Here is a 19,497-nt window from a genome sequence, read left to right as displayed (position 1 = left end):
TTATTTAAACTTGGTTTCTTTATTTTTTACTTTTAAAATTCACAAAAAGCTTTACAATATCTGCTTTCCCCATGTCGATCATCAAGGCTTTATGGTAAGACAATGAAAATTTTATCACATCAGTTATGTATACTCAAAAACAATGGATAATTTACAAACACATCTCTTTAATCAAGAACATTTTACAAAATACATACTCTGGTACACATCTGAGTTTATCCTATAACTGGACTTTAAAAGGCATTTAAAAAAAGAAAAGAAAAATCCCCAACAAATTTAACACTGACAAGCCTAGCAGAATAATGCTGATGGCAAGCTATAAAGAGCTTTAAATATCAAATGTACTTTGAGGGAAGGGAAAAGGAAGAAATTACCTGTTGAACCTACATTGAAATGCATCTGTTAGTAAGACTTTTCCTTTTAATGAATTTCAATAAAGTGAACAACTCCTTTGCCTCTGGTAGTTTCTTAGGTTTTATTTTCAAACTTGTGACATCTTAAAGAAACAGAATCCTGGGACTAGAATTTTTAAGGAAAAGGAAAACACTGGGGACAGGAGGATATGACATCAGTACTTTCTTCATCTTTCTATGGTAAGTAATAAATCACTATTCACACTAAGGAAGAATATCAGAGATAATAAGTGGAATTTCATTTGGCTTATGTTTTATAAAAGTTAGCTAAGTATAACATCTCAATGGTAAAAATAAAAATTTAAGATAGTCTCCCTTAGGAAACTTAAAAAAATAAATGTTGCCCTCAATTAGTTTTTAAATTTGTGGAATGGCATAATACATATTTGGAGACACTCATGATAGAATCCATTAAAATTATTTATACTGCTATTTCCTCTTTTAATATAGTCTTGATATACTCTGGGGGAGCTCTTTAGATAGCATATCCACTAAAAATAATGCCAGAACTGAAGTGAGAATAGAGTGGAAATGGAAAGAGGATGGGAGGATAATGAAATGGTTAGTAATAACAAACATGATTTTTAAGGTTTCCTCACTAATGTCACAAAATTATATATTTTGGCTCAATGGCACCACGCTGCTAGAAGTGACCAGGAAATAAGTGGAATATTCTAATGGTCCCAGTTAGGTCTTTAGCTAACTTGTGATTTGGATGGATCACTGATGAAGGACTGTTGACACAGTCTGGTTGGTAGAGGGTGGCTGTGGGGACTGACTGCCTGTTTTGCTCTGTTTCTTTGAAGAATACTTTTGAAGGGCTAGGAATCTCTACAAGTCAGCAGAAAAAGAACTCCTCAGATTACACAGATTAACAAAAGAATAATTCTGTAAATGGCTTAATCATGAGCATGTTATCAATCTCCTTTTTTAAGAAAAAAAAAATCTCCAGTACTCCTCTATATTTTAAATTTTTCCTCTATTGATCAGAAGGTTTTTGAAACAATCTCAACTTTAAAATATCTCTTTATCATTCATCAAAAAATTGCCCCATTAGTCTAGTATATGATTTTATTGAAGACTACGTGGCAGAGAGAATAGTCAAGAGTTTCATTTGGAAGAGAAACATTGAGTTCATTTACTTGGGGGGAAAAAAGGATTTTATTCTAAGGTGTCTCTTGGATATTTTAAGTGCTCTACTATATCATAGAGAATTATTCTCAAACCAAATATTCTCTAAGATACTAATGTACTCAGGATAGGACACTTTAACGTATTAAAAGTTACAAAGCCTAAGAAAAACAAGCACAAGTCAATAAAATCACAGCTCAGAATTCAAATATTTCCACATGGTATCTTCACTATGAAATGCAAAAAGACTACTGTTTAAGTGAAATGATCTCTAACATGTAAATTTCACTCCTGTGACCAAACAATCATAAACTGTGGAAGACCATGAGTAAGTACAGAAAGCTACTCCCCGGGACTGCTTTTTCAAAGCTTAAAAAATTAATTGACCATCATTTGGGTGGAGGGATGAGTATGGATTAGGAGGCCTCTACATGTTTAAAAAAGATTCTAATTAAAATATTTTAAGCAGACTATTTTAGATGTTTATTTGATACTGGAAATGTGGTCAACTATCATAAAGTATTTCTCTTCATTACAAAAATTCCATATATTAAGGATTTGAACAATTGGGAAAAAAAATCTAGAAACATTTTTTTTTTTTTTTTTGCCTGAGCACTAAATCTTCTAAAAAGGCTCTCCAAAATCTTGAGTAGAAGTATCATAATCTGCAATGAAATGCTTGAGTTCTTCAACACACCGCTCACCTATTTCATGCAAATTCTGCCGCAGTGCAAACTGTATAGACTTTTCTAATGAAGGGTCTTTCTCAATCAGCATTTTCACCACCATCCCAAATGTTTCACAGTCCTGTCGGTAAACCTAGAATGGCAAACCACATTCTGGTTAGCTGAGAGTGAAAATAATTAGACAAACACTTAGTTGATTGAGCTAGCAGAATTACAATGCTGAAATCTGTAAGGGAAAGGCAACAACAAGGCAGAACTTCTCCGAGAGTTGTGTGGTTGCTGCTGCCAGAGACCACTTAAACCTCTGGCTTGGATATTTGCTGACAAATGAGTACAAAAACAGATACACCACATCACTGACTGTACAAGCTTGGAATGGCATTTGTCAGTACTAGATAGGGCAGTCTACTTAAAAGGATCATCAAGCTAGAGATGAGAAGAGAAAAGAACAAAGGCTAGGCAAGGCACATCAATGGCTTTGTTCATTTATTTGTTTGGAAGAAAACAATTTCTGGGCCCCTAACTTCAGCTTCTTTGAATCATGACAAGATAACAAATTCAACAACATACAACAAACAATAAGAATGCTGAAGTATTGAGCTGAGGTGGTTGAGCTCTTGTCTTGCATACATCAGGCACTGGGTTTGATCCTCAGCACCACATTAAAAAATAAACAAATAAAACAAAGATATTGTGTCCATCTACAACTGAAAAAAAAAAAAGAAAGAAAGAAAGAAAAAAAAAAGAATTCTGAAGTATCTATTGGAAAAAACCTTTTCAAGTTAGACATAGGTAATCATAAGTTCTCCAAGGCAGGCCTAAAATCAAAACAGTATGTTAAATACTCCCATGCATGAACATGTTTGTGTGTGTGTGTATATAGATATATATACACACACACACATATCATATGCATTATGTATACGTACATTTCTATTTCAATATATATATCTTACTTCAAAATTTATACATATATAAATTTATCAGTGGCAATTAGATATTTTTCTGTCCAAAAATTGCTATTTCTTCTACACTAAATGACACTTCCTTAATTTATAGTAAAAAAAAAAAAAAAAAAAACATTTTAGATTTCCATGCTATGTTTTGTACACAATAGTTCATGTCTTTAAGGAAAAATAGTTAAGCCTCCAAAAAAATTATGTGTACTATTAATTATTTGATTTAAAAGACATGCTACAAGGCTGAGACAGGAGGATTCTGAATTTAAGGCCAGTCTGGGGAATTTAGTTGAGAACCTGTCTCAAAATAAAATTTTTAAAAAGGGTTCAGAATGTATCTTAGTGTGAAGCACTTGCCAAGCAGTAAGAAGCCCTGGGTTTAATACCAGTACCACATAAATAAGTAAATATCCTGTTATATTATCTTTTATTTTTCTAATGTAACAATATGACATTGTTTGTTCTCCAAAAATGACTTTATTCATTCTGGAAAACTTCAGAAATCATATTTTTATGATTTTTTGATTTTATGTTTTTATTCCTAAAATGGTCACTGCTAGTTGTGGTGGCTACTACTGTTTTTAAATGTCTACAATATTTGCCTAAAAATAGCTATTTCAAGAAGACTGTTGAATGTTTTCTTGGGGTATGGGGTGACTGAACCCAGGGGCACTATACAAATGAAATATATCCCCAGCCATTTTTATTTTGAAACAAGGTCTTGCTAAATCACCCAAGTTGGCCTCAAACTTGTGAGCCTCTTGCCTCAGCCTTCCTATTAGCTGGGATTACATGTGTCACCGTGCCCAGCAAGACTGTTTAATTTTTGCCTCTCACTTCCAGATTGCTAAATTTTACTAAAATTATTTCCATGCTGTTAAACAATTCAAAAGCCCCAAAGAAATTTAAAGGAAAAGTTCTTCAAATGACACCCAAATTAAAATACATAAAAACTTTAGCTCCCTTCTCAGCAATTTACACACACATTTTTCTCAAGAGTAATGAAATTTACTCATAACTATCAAATTTAATTCAGCAATATAAATCCACAATTTGTTTCAGCTTATTATAAGGTTACATGATCCAGAACTAATATTAACATTCTGATAAAAACCAACTTAGAAAACAGTATACCATTCAGATAATATCACACATGATGTCAAGGCAATAGAGTACATTATGACTAGTCTAACAAACACTACTGTACCTAAGTCAAGCCAATTCAGTCCCTGTGGAGGAAAGTCAGAATCATGATATTTCACAGTCTTTAGTGGAGGTAAATTCCTTACCAAACCAGTCAGCCCACATAATAACAGCATTTTAACACCAACCACAGGCCTCAGCAGACCACTTTGTGGGTGGCCTAAATTTTACAGACTTTTTTTTTTTTTATAACAGATGTACTAGATGAGGATAATGTTACCTGCAAATTCTTTAATGTAAATCTGCTTTTTATCTAAACTGCAACTCTTCATTTATAGCATATTTACAGAACATAAATATGCTACATATTTGCATAAAAAACAAAAAATTTTAGACATTTATTTAAACTGTTAACTACTATTACTCAAGTGACAAAATACTAATAAACATTTAAGGTTTTTGTTATTTGTGTGTATTTACTATAGGTTTTTTAAGTTTTTCACTGGAAATAGAAAAAAAATTATACAATGGTTAATAAAAACAACCAGAACTATTGTAAATAATATAATTTTCTACTAGAGGAAAACTTTTCTGAAAAGCCTGCTTAAAATGTCCTTGTTGGGCATTAGACAGGAAATAATTAGTTTTTGTTAAAGGAAGACCTCACCCTCCAACATTTTATAAATACAACTTGAATCTGTCAGAAACCTATTTCCGAAATCTGTTCCACAATAAACTCAATCCCAAAACAGGAAGGGTGTAGTTATCTGTAGGAGAATATGTTTGCTTATGGTCCCTAGCTGGAAATTCATTAATAATCTTCAGATTTGGTATCTACAAGCCACACAGGAAGATTTTGTTGTTGTTGTTGCTGTTTTTGTTGTACTTGGACTTCATCAAAATGGGAAACAGGTTCAGCTATGGGAAGGGTTTATATACACCGCACAGAAACTTACTTAAATTTGCCAGCATAATGGAAACACTATCCAAATGTGGTTTCACAAACTCCTTTGTTGTAGTAGTTAGTATTAAGTTAAATTCTTATAAAATATTTTTAGGAACAAAGAAATATGCTAGGATAAACTATCAAGGTTTTTTAGTATTAATTATGTGTTTGGGTGACTAGAAGAATATCTGATGAAACAAACTCAATGGCAAATTGCTCCATTTAAAATTCCTTGTAATGACATAAAACTTCTGAAAAATATCACTTCTATTCCTTACCTCTGTTCCCACAAAATAAGAAACCAAAATAAAGGCAAGATGAGTTGCAAGGAGAATTTTCAGATAAACCATTTTTAACATACATTACAATTCTGGAAGAATAGTTTGAAGGAGGGCTGGGGATGTGGCTCAAGTGGTAGCGCGCCCGTCTGGCATGCGTGCGGCCCGGGTTCGATCCTCAGCACCACATACAAACAAAGATGTTGTGTCTGCCAAAGGCTGAGAAATAAAATGTTGAAATTCTTTCTCTCTCTCTCTCTCTCTCTCTCTCTCTCTCTCTCTTTAAAAAAAAAAAAAAAAAAAGAATAGTTTGAAGGAATAGTGGAGGTTAGAGTTGTGCCAATGCATCCAGCAGCCATTAGCCTCAGAGGCCAAATTATCAAATGAGAATATTTCTTCTACTGTTGGTGACTCATCATTTCAAAGTCATTTCAAAATACTTAAGAGCCTAAAACATATTACTTTGAAAGAAACCATGTTTCCACTTTCAAATATATTGTCAATGCAACCCATATTTATATATATAAATTATATACAAAATCTCCCCCCCACACACACTGAGAAATTGATCTCAAGGGTCTCGCACATGGTGGGCAAGTGCTCTACCACCAAGCTACAGCCCCAGTCCTTTTTGTTGTGTGACAGGGTCTATGATAAATTGCCCAGACAGGCTTCAAATTTATGATACTTCTACCTGAGCCTTCCCCGGTAGCTTGGAATACAAGCATGCTACACCTTGCCCAGCTTATACACAGAAAATTGCTGGTAGTTTGCTTAGCAAAATGTTTTTTTCTTCAGATTGTATAAAGTGATTGCCAATCCAAATCAAAGAATATAGTTCAGGTTAAATGTCCAATTCCTGTCTCATTCTATAATTAATAGAATAATTAACAGCATACTATTATTTTTAACAATCAGATCTTCTAATCAGAGTCCAGATAAGATTTGGTCTTAAACTCTTTTTCCTATGAGATAAGATAAGCATACTATAAGAAGAAAGTAAAATTCAACTTAAAATACCCTGCTTCACTGTCCATTCATATGGTTTTCACCACCAGAACTAGATACCTATACAAAAAAACATTTTTTAAAAGACTACACAAAGAGCCAAGTTTTAAAATATCTAATAATATGTTTTATCTTTGCAAAAAAAAAAAAATCAAAACACACACAAAACCAAAAACTAGTACAGAGACATCATTAAGAAGTTAAGAGGACTGCACATTACTAAGATGAAGCAATAATTAAAATGTAAACATTACATGTAAAATAAAAGGAAAATTTGGCAGTTCTGCCTGTGTCTCCATTGTATAGGTGTGACAGGAAAGCTCTAAAATTTTTCCTCAAACATTGAATCATTCCCAGTGATTCAAGTCAGTATTTATCCCATATAGTTCAACTGGGAAGCAGTTGTGTTCTGTATTCTATTTTTTCCTAAATGGCAATTATTTCAGTTTTAGAGACAAACTGGAGCAACCAGAATACAACTTTAAAAGTCAAATTTTGATTATAACGTCCTATATTTCTGTTTAAAGCAGCAGTATCAGCAATCATTCTCCTCACATGCTAAAAAAACTCTGAAGCATCTAAATGGAAATCATGTTACACTATGTGTTTTCCACTTTCAAGTCATTGCATATACACATAATTACACAGTTAAATCTTCAAATTCAATTAATTTGTAGAAAAAGAACCAATTGTTTTGACAATGGAAAATGAGACATTCACATCTACAAGTATGCCACAAAATAAAGAAAAAAATGCAAAAAATTACCATAGCTATGATTTTTAATTTTCATTCTAGTCAGGCCAAAAATGATCCACAAGCAATTTTTCATTCACACTAAATAACATAAAGATTAAATTGTATTTAAATTACAACACTGAAAAAATATCTCTGATCCTTTTTAAAATGCCCCTAGATTACAACTATCCTAAAAAGGTGGGCTCCTAAATACTGATAGGCAGAGTGATGAAATTTTTATGGTGATGGGGCCTCCAGGTTTGGGGTACAATATGGGCATTATAATAGTACCTCAGCTCACAAGGCTTTTTTGAGGATTATATGAGAGAACACACATAAAGCACTTAATACACTCAGAAACCATCCAGTTATTCAACAAATATTTGAGGATTTACTCTGTGTAGGGTCTATACACAAGAGTTCTTCAGGTGAATAAAATGTATTTTTAGTTAGAAAGATGCAATAAAACACAAAAACACAAACATATATATAATACCAGTAAGTTGTTAAAAGAGAAAGTAGATTCAGTGATGGAGAAACTGCTTGGATTGGTCAGTGAATAAAGAAATGTTTTAGTTGACAGACTGACACTGAAGTAAGAAGCCAATGAGAGAAAACTGAGCAGAAGTCAGTTTCCACAAAGGCCCCCCAGAAGGAATGGAAAGCAAGTCCTCTTGACAGAGAGCCAGTAGAATGCCAGAGAACCACTGGAGTAATATGAGAAATCTGGAGGGAAAGGTAAAAGACAAAATGTGCAGGTCTCTAGAGCCATAGTAAAGACTTTAGATTTTTATTCTGAGTACAATGGGAAGCCATTATTGGATTTCAAGCAGGGGAAACATTATGTTTAACAGGTTTACATATCAGGAAAAAAAAAAAAACATTCCAACATCTCACTTGCCTAGGAAAATTGAGTTTCAAAGTATTTTGAAGTACTAACCTTTGTTTTAAACACTATTGTTTGTCCCTTTTAGATGGAAAATTCTAAAACATATTGGCCATTTCCTGCCTCGTAATTTAAAAAAAAAAAAAAAAAGCTCTAAGAAACCCCAAAGCTAGTGTATTTTCCCCCCCTCTTTGAAAGCATAATGATCATTAGCTAAACTGAGTTATCGGTTTACATTTAATTTTTATCACTTGCCTCTTTAATTTTGAATTGTGTTACTCCAGTCACCAGAACTGGTCAAATTTTCTGGCACATAAATTGAATTAAAGGCTAAAAGAGACAAAATTTGTATCATACATTTTCCCCCAATAAAATTGTTACCTTTACCATCTTATCAGTAGGCATCATTTGATTATTCAGTAACTTTCAAAGTGTTCTTCTTTGGTAATCTGTGGTTAAACAAATCTGGTTTGCCTTTGCTACTTTGAGGATGCTGTGAATTGTTGGACAATGTCCAAAACTGCAGTTATTTTATCCACTGTGAACTCCTTAATCTCTCTTGTTGAATTCCATATCAACATAAAACACATGGAGTATTCTAAGCCCTTTCCACACCCAATTCAGGAAATCCCACTGCTGATAGGACTCCCCTCCTGTCCCTATCTCACTTCCTCCTACTCTTAACAAAATTGCCTCTTTTCCAATTTATCTTCTATTCAACTCAAAAATGCTACTACTTTATTCTCCCAGTCTCAGAAAAAGAGTCTCTCTGAATTGTCCCAGTTACTCCTTATATCCCTGCTACTGACAGTTCCTCTTGCTTCAGTACTTATTCCATGTGTTTATCTTCAGGCTCCTTCATATAACCCTTACCTTTTCACAAGCATTCACAAATAGATTTATTCTTCTGCCATACTCTCATTCCCTTGTTCTGCATTTCTGATTTTGGCAATGTAATTCAGGCTATTATTTCCCACCTAAAAAGTAGCAAAACATTTCTGTATAGCCAAATCAATTGCCCCAAACATCATGATCATAATACTCACGTACTGAAAATTCATCCATAAGCTATTCTATTAAAAGAATTCAAACACTTTTTTCTGACATTCAAACTTTTATAAGTCTGTCTCCAACCCACATATCCTCATATAATTACCTGGGTTACTATCAACTATCATTTTTCTACCAAAAAAATTTCAGCAAAATGTAGTCTATAATAAACTGTTTTTTCACTCCTAGTTTCTCATCCACTACTTGGGGAGACTGCATCCTTTAATTTGTGGGGTCTGTACTAATGCTGAATAGTCAGTGTGAGAAGTGAACTGCAGTTCCCTGGTTGGGGTTGAGACAGATTATTTCCTTCCTGATATGTATCCTTTACAATAAAAGTGTAATCAAAGGTATAACTCTTTGCTGACTTCTGTGAGTCTTCTGGTGTACCCTTCAAACTTAAGGGGGGTCATAGGAAACCCCTGGATTTGTAGCCATTTGGCAGAACTGGGGACCCTCAGAGTGAAGCTAGCATCTGAAGTAAGGATACTCGTACCAGCACTGTGTCCTTTAACTTGTGGAGTCCACACCAACTCCAGGTGTTGGTGCCAGAACTAAACTACACTACACTTGTTGGGTTGAAGCAGAATATTTCCTTTTAAAGTCTTTCTACCAAATCAAGAAAAAGTTTCTGAGCCCATCATTCAAGCTCCTTCTAATCTACCAGTTAATACAATTTTGTTGAAATCTACTGTAAATTCATTGCAAAAAAAAAAAATAATAATAATCTTTGTGCTGAGGAGTAGAGTGGGGAAATGAAGGTTATATGACAGATAAAAATACCACACTACTTGTAATTGTCAATTATTCCTTATAGTTTTCTATTTTTGTACTTATGCTGATTCTATTCACCCTAACTTAGAATCCTTTAGGTCCCATTTCTATATATGAGAATCTTACCCCAATCTTAAGGGTCTGATCAAACATCACTTCCACAGTGAAGCCTTCTTTGGTTGTAACTGAAACCTATTTTTAAAAATCTGTTTCAAAGCCAATGAGCACAGTAGAAAGCAATTAATAAGAAATAGAGTAAATTTGAAAAAGTTAATTGAGCTTTTAAAACACAACACACTACATATCTCAGAAAACTCTGGCCTTAAAAAAACTCAGAGGGGCTGGGGTTGTGGCTCAGCGGTACAGTGATGCCTACCATATGTGAGGTGCTGGGTTTGATCCTCAGCACCACATAAAAATAAATAAATAAAATAAAGGTATTGTGTCCAACTACAACTAAAAACAAAAAACACCTCAGAAACATATTCTTTTGAAGTAAAGGGAATTGCCAGCAGCCATCAATGAGGAAGAAGTAAGAAAGGACAGTGTTAAGCTAACATTGAAGCCACTGAGGCCCCTTAAAAGCCAGGAACTCCGCCTGGTAAGGAATAAAAGACATGACCTTAAGTTCATGTAAGACTGAATTAGATCTGAGTCTCTATACAAAAAGAAGATCTTTGGAAAAGTATCAATTGGAAAGAAAATTTAAAAACCTGGTTGTTGGCAAAAGAAAACCACAGGTTAACCTAAGGAGGTAGTTTCCCCTGAGAATACATACGCAACTGGAAGTTCTGAATATAAGCCAACAACTCCAAAATCCCTAGACAGGGATTACTCTTTAGGTTTATTATATTTAAGATAATTTATGTTTCCTGTATCTGAGTATTTATACTTTTCAGTAGAGTTGGAAAATTATAAAATGTTATCTCTTTGAATATTGAATATCCTCTATTCTCTTACTTTTATGTCCTCCAGTTGAATCTAGGTAATTTTTTCATCCTATCTTTCATTACTCTTAAACTTTTTTCTTTCATATAACTTCATATATACATACACATATTTTTGTTGTTATTGATGGACCCTTCATTATTTATTAACTTATTTATTCGCTTATTTATTTATTTATATGTGGTGCTGAGAATTGAACCCGGTACCTCACACATGCCAGGCAAGCGCTCTACCACTGAGCCACAACCCCAGCCCTCAATCTTTCTTTAATCTTAAATCTTGAGCATTTTAAACATAACAAGCTGAGTTTCTGGTTCTCTGGGGAATCCATGACTTCAGTATTAGCTTAGCAATCTGGTTTCTTACTTCCTCTTCATTAACAGTTGCTGCCATCTCCAAGTTTTGTTTTGTTTTGTTTTTTTAGAGAGAGAGAGAATGTTTAATATTTATAATTTTTTTTTTTTTAGTTTTCAGCGGACACAACATCTTTATTTATATGTGGTGCTAAGGATCGAACCCAGGCCGCATGCATGCCAGGCGAGCGCGCTACTGCTTGAGCCACATCCCCAGCCCCATCTCCAAGTTTTTTGAGGCAAAAGTTTTCTGGGAAATAGAGTATATTGTATTTTAAAGATCAAGGTTTAAATTATATCTTAGTTATAATTTAAGATTTTTTAAAAAGAGCAAATATGAAAGGAAAAAAATTAAAAGTAATGAAAGATGGGATGAAAAAAAATCTACCTATATCCAACTGGAGGACATAAAAGTAAGATAATACAGGATATTCAATATTCATAGAGATAACATTTTATAATTTTCCAATTCTACTAAAAAGTATAAATACTCAGATACAGGAAGCATAAATTATCTTAAATTTAACAAAAGTAAAGAGTAATCCCTGTCTAGACACATTATAGTGAAAGTGCATATAAAAAGTAAAGACCTTTAAAAATGAAAATAATTTCCTTACTCCCTTCACAGATAGTTCTAAAGATATAATTAAAATGAATGCTTTTTTGCATTAATCTTCTCATTGCTTTAAGTAATGTAGTACATGCATAAGAAATCCTTTCAATCTTGCAGACACTGAAAACCATTAAAGTATTCCTGCATTTTTGCAACCAAATGAATAAAAATGACTTTGCTGCTTTATTTCCTAATTATTTGAAGAGAATGGTTCTTGAAGAATTATTGTAGTGTTAATCTTCATTAGCTTGATTAATTAATAGCAAAGACAAACTACATGAGACTGAGGGTACTTCAGACCAGTACTATTCATTCGACTGTTGAACAGAGGAGTTGGGGCAGGGCGCTATTAAACAAATATTTATTGTGAACTTACTATAGGCAAGGAAATTCTGGATGACCCAAAGAGGATTCATCAAGTAATTTCCCTTCTGTCTATTAAAAAGGTAAACAATATGATCTCTGAACACATACTCAGTTATGGGTAGGAAGAAAAGAGGTCATCAGGCGCTGGGATTGTGGCTCAGTGGTAGAGTGTTCGCCTAGCATGTTCGAGGCCCTGCATTTGATCCTCAGCACCACATAAAAATAAATAAAGGTATTGTGTCCAACTACAACTAAAAAATAAAAAATATTTAAAAAAGAGGTCATTAATTTTTGTCTGTGCAACTTTTACTGGCAAACAATAGCTATGCAACTGATAAACTCATTGAATAGATATATTTTTACTGTAAAAAATTTTAGAAGGGGCTGGGGATGTGGCTCAAGCAGTAGCGCGCTTGCCTGGCATGCGTGCGGCCCGGTTTCGATCCTCAGCCCCACATACAAACAACTAAAATGTCAATTAATTTAGTATTTATTAGTCTTTTGCTTTACACAGGACCCACAATCACAACCAAGAATGTGCTGCATGAGGGATGGGCATGAGGCTCAGTGGTAGAAAGCTGGCCTAACATGCACAAGGACCTGGGTTTAATCCCCAATATGCTTCTCCCCCAAATGATATTAATACAGTATAAAACTGTCGGAGCTCCCTGACAAGGATTATAACTGAGACTTCTCAAAAGAAGTGTTTATGTGTTATGCATGCACATATATCTATGTACATGTATTTACACACACATCCAACAGAAGCTAATGACAGTAAGTAGTCCTCAAACATAGTCATCCTAAAGATACAAACAAGTGCCACAATTCAAATACAATCTATACACAGCAAAAGACAATTGGATTAATACATTCAGGAAAAAGTACAGAAATCATCTGACAGAAAGTAGTTTAGTGGCAGAGGGACTATGCAACTGCATTTGCTGACATGGGATTTTTAAGTTCACATAACGATCATTTCAAAGATACAATGAAATAAAATACTGCCTACCAATATCAATGAGACTGTATAGATTAAAAAAATAATGAAAGAAAATATCCTTGCCTGAAAAGTAACTTTGTTATCATATACTTTACAGGCTATTTCCCAAGCAAATTAATTTTTAAAAGATATTTGTACAGAAATCAAGTCTTACTTGTCTTAATACAATCATTACCAAACAACAAATAAAAAATTAAATTAAAAAAGGCAAAAAAGGAACTAGAGATTATTATGCTAAGCAAAATAAGCCAACAAAGGCCAAGTGTTTTCTCTGATATGTGGATACTAATTCAAATAAGGGGAGTGGAGAGAATAGAGGTATTTTGGACTAGACCAGGGGAGTGAAACGAGGGGAGGGAGCATGAGGGTAGGAATGATGGTAGAATGAAACAGATATTATTACCCTGTGTACATATATATGATTACATGACCTGTGTAACTCTACATCATGTACAACCAGACGAACGAGAAATTATATTCCATTTATATATATTGTGTCAAAAGGCATTCTATTGTCATGTTTAACTAATTAGAACAAATTTTAAAAATTAAAAAAATAAATAAAATTATATATATTTTTAAAAGGCAAAAAGGAGAATATCATCACTACATTATAGGTAAATGGAGATACCAACATAGCTACATACTGTCTCCAACCTACACATTTTAGTTCTCCAATATTTGTTTTATCTTTTATCTTCCATTTACAAAGATTATGATATAAAATCCAAGAACTCCCAAAGGAACACATTTTTTTTCAGTGTGATATTAGTTACTTGGTATGAGTGTGTGACTTATTTTTATAAATTGAATTTCCAGGCTAATACACAGTAGTCTTGTAAACATAAAATTAGACTTAAATCATCTTAAAATCTACCTTGAAAAATAGTTCAAAACAATACTAGGAGACATTGTGATTATTGACACTGTCCCAGGCAACTTAAATATATACTCAGTCTTCTATAACCCTAGATTCCATACCCTAAGATTCAACTAATTACAGATCAAAAATATTTGCAGAGACGGGGCGGGCTGTGGCTCAGTGTAGCACACTTGCCTGGCAGGTATGAGGCACTGGGTTTGATTCTCAGCACTGCAAATAGATAGATAGATAGATAGATAGATAGATAGATAGATAGATAGATAGATAAATGTCTATCGACGACTAAAAAATATTTTTTAGAAATATTTGCAGAGGGGCTGGGGATGTGGTTCAAGCGGTAGTGCGCTCGCCTGGCATGTGTGCAGCCCGGGTTCGGTCCTCAGCACCACATACAAACAAAGAAGTTGTGTCTGCCAAAAAACTAAAAAATAAATATTAAAAAAAAATTCTCTCTCTCTTAAAAAAAAAAAGAAATATTTGCAGAGCAAAAAACTGATCTGTATTCAAGAGTATAGACTCTTTTCTCTTTGCCATTATTTCCTAAATAATATGTAGTATAACAACCATTTATATAGCATTTACACTGTGTGAGTCATCTAGAGATGACTTCAAATATATGAGAGGATATGCATGGGTTACTTGCAAATACTATTTTATATTTTATGTGAAAGAAAAATCATAGTCACCCAAAACATGCAAAATATTTCATAGTAAAATCTTTAGCATCTTTAGATTTTGGTAAATGCAAAGGGTGGGGGAGTCTCCTGAAACCAATATTCCAGGGATCCCACAGGATAACTGTTAAATCAGCCTTCCTTAAAGAGGGGGAGGGGGCCCTGGAGACAGAGCTCAAAAAAACAAAAAAGAAGAGGAAGAGCAGGAAAGAAAACAACAAAACAGATGACAACATAATTAGCTGCCAACAAACCAAACACTAAATAATCAACTCATGTCTAATACTTAAGTTCAAGTTACCTATAAACAGAAACATAAGATATTTTTGGTGCCACTTTTAAAAGGTCTCTTCTATAAATGAACTAAGAATACCAACAAATGCACATTGTTATAATTGTAGTCAGCAGTGTAGAAAGCAGTCAGACTTTCACATATATAGGCTGTTGATTATGCAAGAGAACCTTGAATTAAATTAATTCCATTAATAAATGAGAAGAATCGAACACATTAAATGGAAGCATCCAATGTTCACTATACCATGCTATTTATAAATGTCTTCAATGTAAAATATTCAGAGACTAAAAAACGTTGATTTACAAAAGCAGAATTTGAAAATATTACAGAAAACTTTAACCAAACACTGGTACTCAGTGGATAAAGAGGAGAGGTGAGAAAATAAAGCTTGTGCATGGGCTTATTCCACTGGGCACACATTGACTGAAATGAATTTGTTGTAGTGACAACATCCCTTGGGATAAAGTTCAAAGAGCCTCATCCCTTGTAGTACTTGTGCCATTTTATATTTATTTTTATAAAGTTTGGTATTTGTACTATCTGTATTTAATGTAAAAATAATCTTGTAATGAGAACATCAAGCTAATTATTTGCGGATTTATACCAGGTATAAAATAACTTACCTTAAATTTTCCTTAAATTTACTTGATTTTGACTTTTCCCATATGCTACAAATTATGTTACAGAGAGAGCCTGGAGATGAAATTCTCTGAAAACTTTACATTCATACTTCAACAACAAATTCCTAGAGTAACAGCATGACTAGAATTTGACTGGTAAATCGTAACATTTAAACACTTAGAAATTTGGCAAAAATAATTTTTTTCAATTTATTTTGAAAATGCAGATTTTCAGGTGAATTTTATGTGAGTATATATGTAAAGTCTGAACAACTGGTTGGTAATAATGGACTGGTAATACATTTGGGTAGACTTGATGTCTAGACAAGATAACAGTGAGAGCTGAATTTTTAAGAACCTTCGTTACTTGCTCTGATGAAAAGGAAAAACAGAGAATGATTCTATTATGTAAGGTTAGTATGAAATGCTTATATCAAGTACATACTACAATAGTAAGAGCTGTCACTACTTTGAAAACGATTTTATTTTAAACTATCATAGGCTAAAACCTGGTTCTTTTCTTTATCCACAATCAACCCTAGTTAACACTTTCATGACATTTGACTAATCTTCACATCAATACTCTTTAAAAGTAGAACAAAAATAATCTATTATTTATTGAAAAAGAAAGAACAAGAGCTACTGAGAGAGGGGGAATCATCAGGCTATGGGTAGCAGCTGAAACTAGACACTGAAAAAAGGGCCACGGCTACAATGACCAAATGTAACATCTATTTACAGATGAAAACACTAATTACTCACTGGTGCTTTACAATGGTATGTTTGAGGATTTTTTTAAGTTTTAGCACAAGAACAATGCACTCCTAAAAGTATTTAAAAAAAATTCAAAATATCTAAAAATTCTACTGTTAAAATGACATTAGCACAGATCAGCAGTAGAGACCCTGCTTAGCATGTAAGAGGCCCTGGGTTCATTCTGCAGCATCATAATCAATAATAACAAAAATAAACAGTGTGTACAAAAGAAGCAATATTTAGCTTTTAATCTTCATTTATTTATTTATTTATCTATCTATTTATCCATTTATTTATTTATTTTTGGTACCAAGGAATGAACTCAGGGACACTGGACCACTGAGTCACATCCCTAGCCCTATTTTGTATTTTCTTTAGAGATAGGGTCTCACAGCACATCACTTTTGCTAAGGTTGGCTTTGAACTCTTGATCCTCCTATCTCAGCCTCCTGAGCCACTGGGATTACAAGAGTGTGCTACTACGCCTAGCCTAGCCTTTAATTTTAAATATGACTTAGAACAGAAAGGGGCCTTACATTTTTCAGTCCAACTTTTGAAGAAAAGCTAATAATCAGCCCATATATTGTTAAGAGTATAAAATTCAAAATAAGATAAAAATTATTATTTAGTATATTAATCTAGACTTATGGTAGGATTTTATCAGCCTATCAGCTAATGACTGGATAGGCAATAAAATGACTTCTGAATTTCACAACAGCCAAACTATGGAACTAGCCTACGTGTTCATCAATGGATGAATGGATGAAGAAACTATGGTTTATATATACAAAAGAGTTTTATTCAACCATAAAGAAAAATGAAATTGTATCATTTGTAGGAAAATGAATGGAACTTGACACCATTATGTTACACACAATAAGCCAAACTCAGAAGTTCAAGGGATGGATGTTTTCTCTCATACGGGGAAGCTAAAGAGGAAAAAGAAAAGAGGGGTTGGATCTCATGAAAATCAAAGGGAGATCAGTAGAGGAAAAGGATCAAGGGATAGGAGTTGGTTGGGAAAGTGCTAGAGAGTGATATTGGCCAAATTATAATCATACTGTTATATTGTGTGTATGTTCGAATATGTAACAACAAATTCCATCTATATATACAACTATAATGCATCAATGAAAAAAATGTGGAAAGAGAATTTAAAAATCTTTATAGAGAAATCCCAGAAAAACACAAGGTGGTTAAAAATAAATAAATAAAAAGACAAAGCCTTAAAAAAAAAAAAAGACTTTTGAATTAACTTCATTTTCCTTAGATAACTGGAGTTAAGAGATTTCTAGATAGCTAAGCTATAAAATATTTTTACACGAGCTTAACATATCTATGACTATAAAAGATAATGACTTTACTAAAATACATATATATTCAGTTTTAGTCTTTGATGTTATAGAAAACAAAAATACTCAATTCTCTTCACCAAGTGTACCTGACTACTCTTTATTTCTGTATATTTAAGAAAAGAATGGTATCCCATTGAAAATGTTCCTGTATATATTTAACTATAAATTTTGTCAGATAAATAGGTAATCAATTCCTTTTCAGTGGATGGAAAACAATCATTTTCATAAAATATCAATATTGCCAGGCATGGTAGCACATGCCTCTAATCCCAGCAGCTCAGAAGGCTGAGACAGAAGGATTGTGAGTTCAAAGCCAGCCTCAGCAAAAGGCAAGATGCTAAGCAACTCAGTGAGACCCTATCTTTAAATAAAATACAAAATAGAGCTGGGGATGTGGCTCAGTGGTTTTATATCCCAAGGTCAATCCCCAGTACACATTCCCTCACGCCCCACAAATTTAAAAAAATACACACACACACACACACCCCTTAGGATTGTGTCCTGAAAAAGCCAGAGAGTTTTTTTGTTTTGTTTTGGTACCAGGGATTGAACCTAGGAGTGCTCAACCACTGAGCCACATGCCCAACACTTTTTTTTTTTTTAGAGACAGGATCTCAATGAGTTGCTAAGTGCTTCTCTACGTTGCTGTGATTGGATTTGAACTCAGATCCTCCTGCCTCAGCCTCCTGAGCTGCTGGGATTAGAGGTGTGCACCACCATGCCTGGCCAGAGGTTTTAAAAATGAACTCATAGTACTTTTGTTTTGTTTTTCTATACACAAAATAAATTTTAAAAACACAAAGAGATAAGACTTTCCCCCCTACAAAAGATACCTCTTTATGATTTGAAGAATGTTATAAGCTAGTTGGAAAGCTGAGGTAAGAAGACCCAAAGTTCACTGTCAGCCTCTGCAACTTAACAAGACCCTGACTCCAAATAAAAAGGATTAGAGATGCAGCTCAGGGTGGCTTGCCGCTGGGTTCCCTCCCATATTGGGGACCCTTAAACTTCAAGGAACTGCTCCATCTATGCACATGTAGAACAAATTAAACTTTGGCCAGAAGATTTAGTTTATTTATACTCAAATAACTGCCATAAAATTAATGACTTTCATGGGATTCAATAGCTGAAGGACCTACTTTATAAAAACTACAAAAAAACTAAATATTGTAGTTCATCTTTAAAATTTACCAGAACATATTACATTTGATAAAATAGATAAGGTACTTTGGTTATTACAACTTGATTTGTTGGTTTCATCTATATGGATTTATTGTGGTACTATTCTTTTAAAAATTTTTTTAAAGATTTCATGTATATGGAAAAAGAATAATTACCAAACACCTGTGTAATCCATTACTTAGCTTTCTCAGACCTTTATAATTTTCCTACCCATTTGGTATTTAATTTCTAAAAATAAAATGTGTAAAATTCAAGTCAAAATTAGAAAAAAAAATAAGCTCTTAAAACGACTTCATTTTCAAAAATTATTGTTCTAGCTATGAGTTTATAAAATAACCAAAGTACTCTAGCAAAAACAAAACTTCCATTAAGTCTTCTAGTTTATAGTACTTTAATAATTATTTTAATTCTCTTAATAATATTAAAATACAACAACTCC

The 19,497-nt window shown here is 33.4% G+C and overlaps 1 protein-coding gene across 11 annotated transcripts in view; it reads right to left on the bottom strand.

The window, feature by feature from the left end:
* The window catches only part of Pphln1 (periphilin 1), a 99,636-nt gene continuing 80,139 nt past the window's right edge, over positions 1 to 19,497 (bottom strand). For all 11 annotated transcript variants that reach the window (XM_076854328.1, XM_076854330.1, XM_076854329.1 and 8 more), the window contains one exon: positions 1 to 2,363. In XM_076854328.1, the coding sequence (XP_076710443.1) occupies positions 2,169 to 2,363 (195 nt within the window). In that variant the 3' untranslated portion in view covers positions 1 to 2,168. The remainder of the gene's footprint in view (positions 2,364 to 19,497) is intronic.

This window comes from Callospermophilus lateralis, chromosome 4 (genome assembly GCF_048772815.1).
Source record: "Callospermophilus lateralis isolate mCalLat2 chromosome 4, mCalLat2.hap1, whole genome shotgun sequence".
NCBI lineage: Eukaryota > Metazoa > Chordata > Mammalia > Rodentia > Sciuridae > Callospermophilus > Callospermophilus lateralis.
Note: the sequence above shows the minus strand (reverse complement) of the source record. Positions and strands in the feature narration are given on the sequence as shown.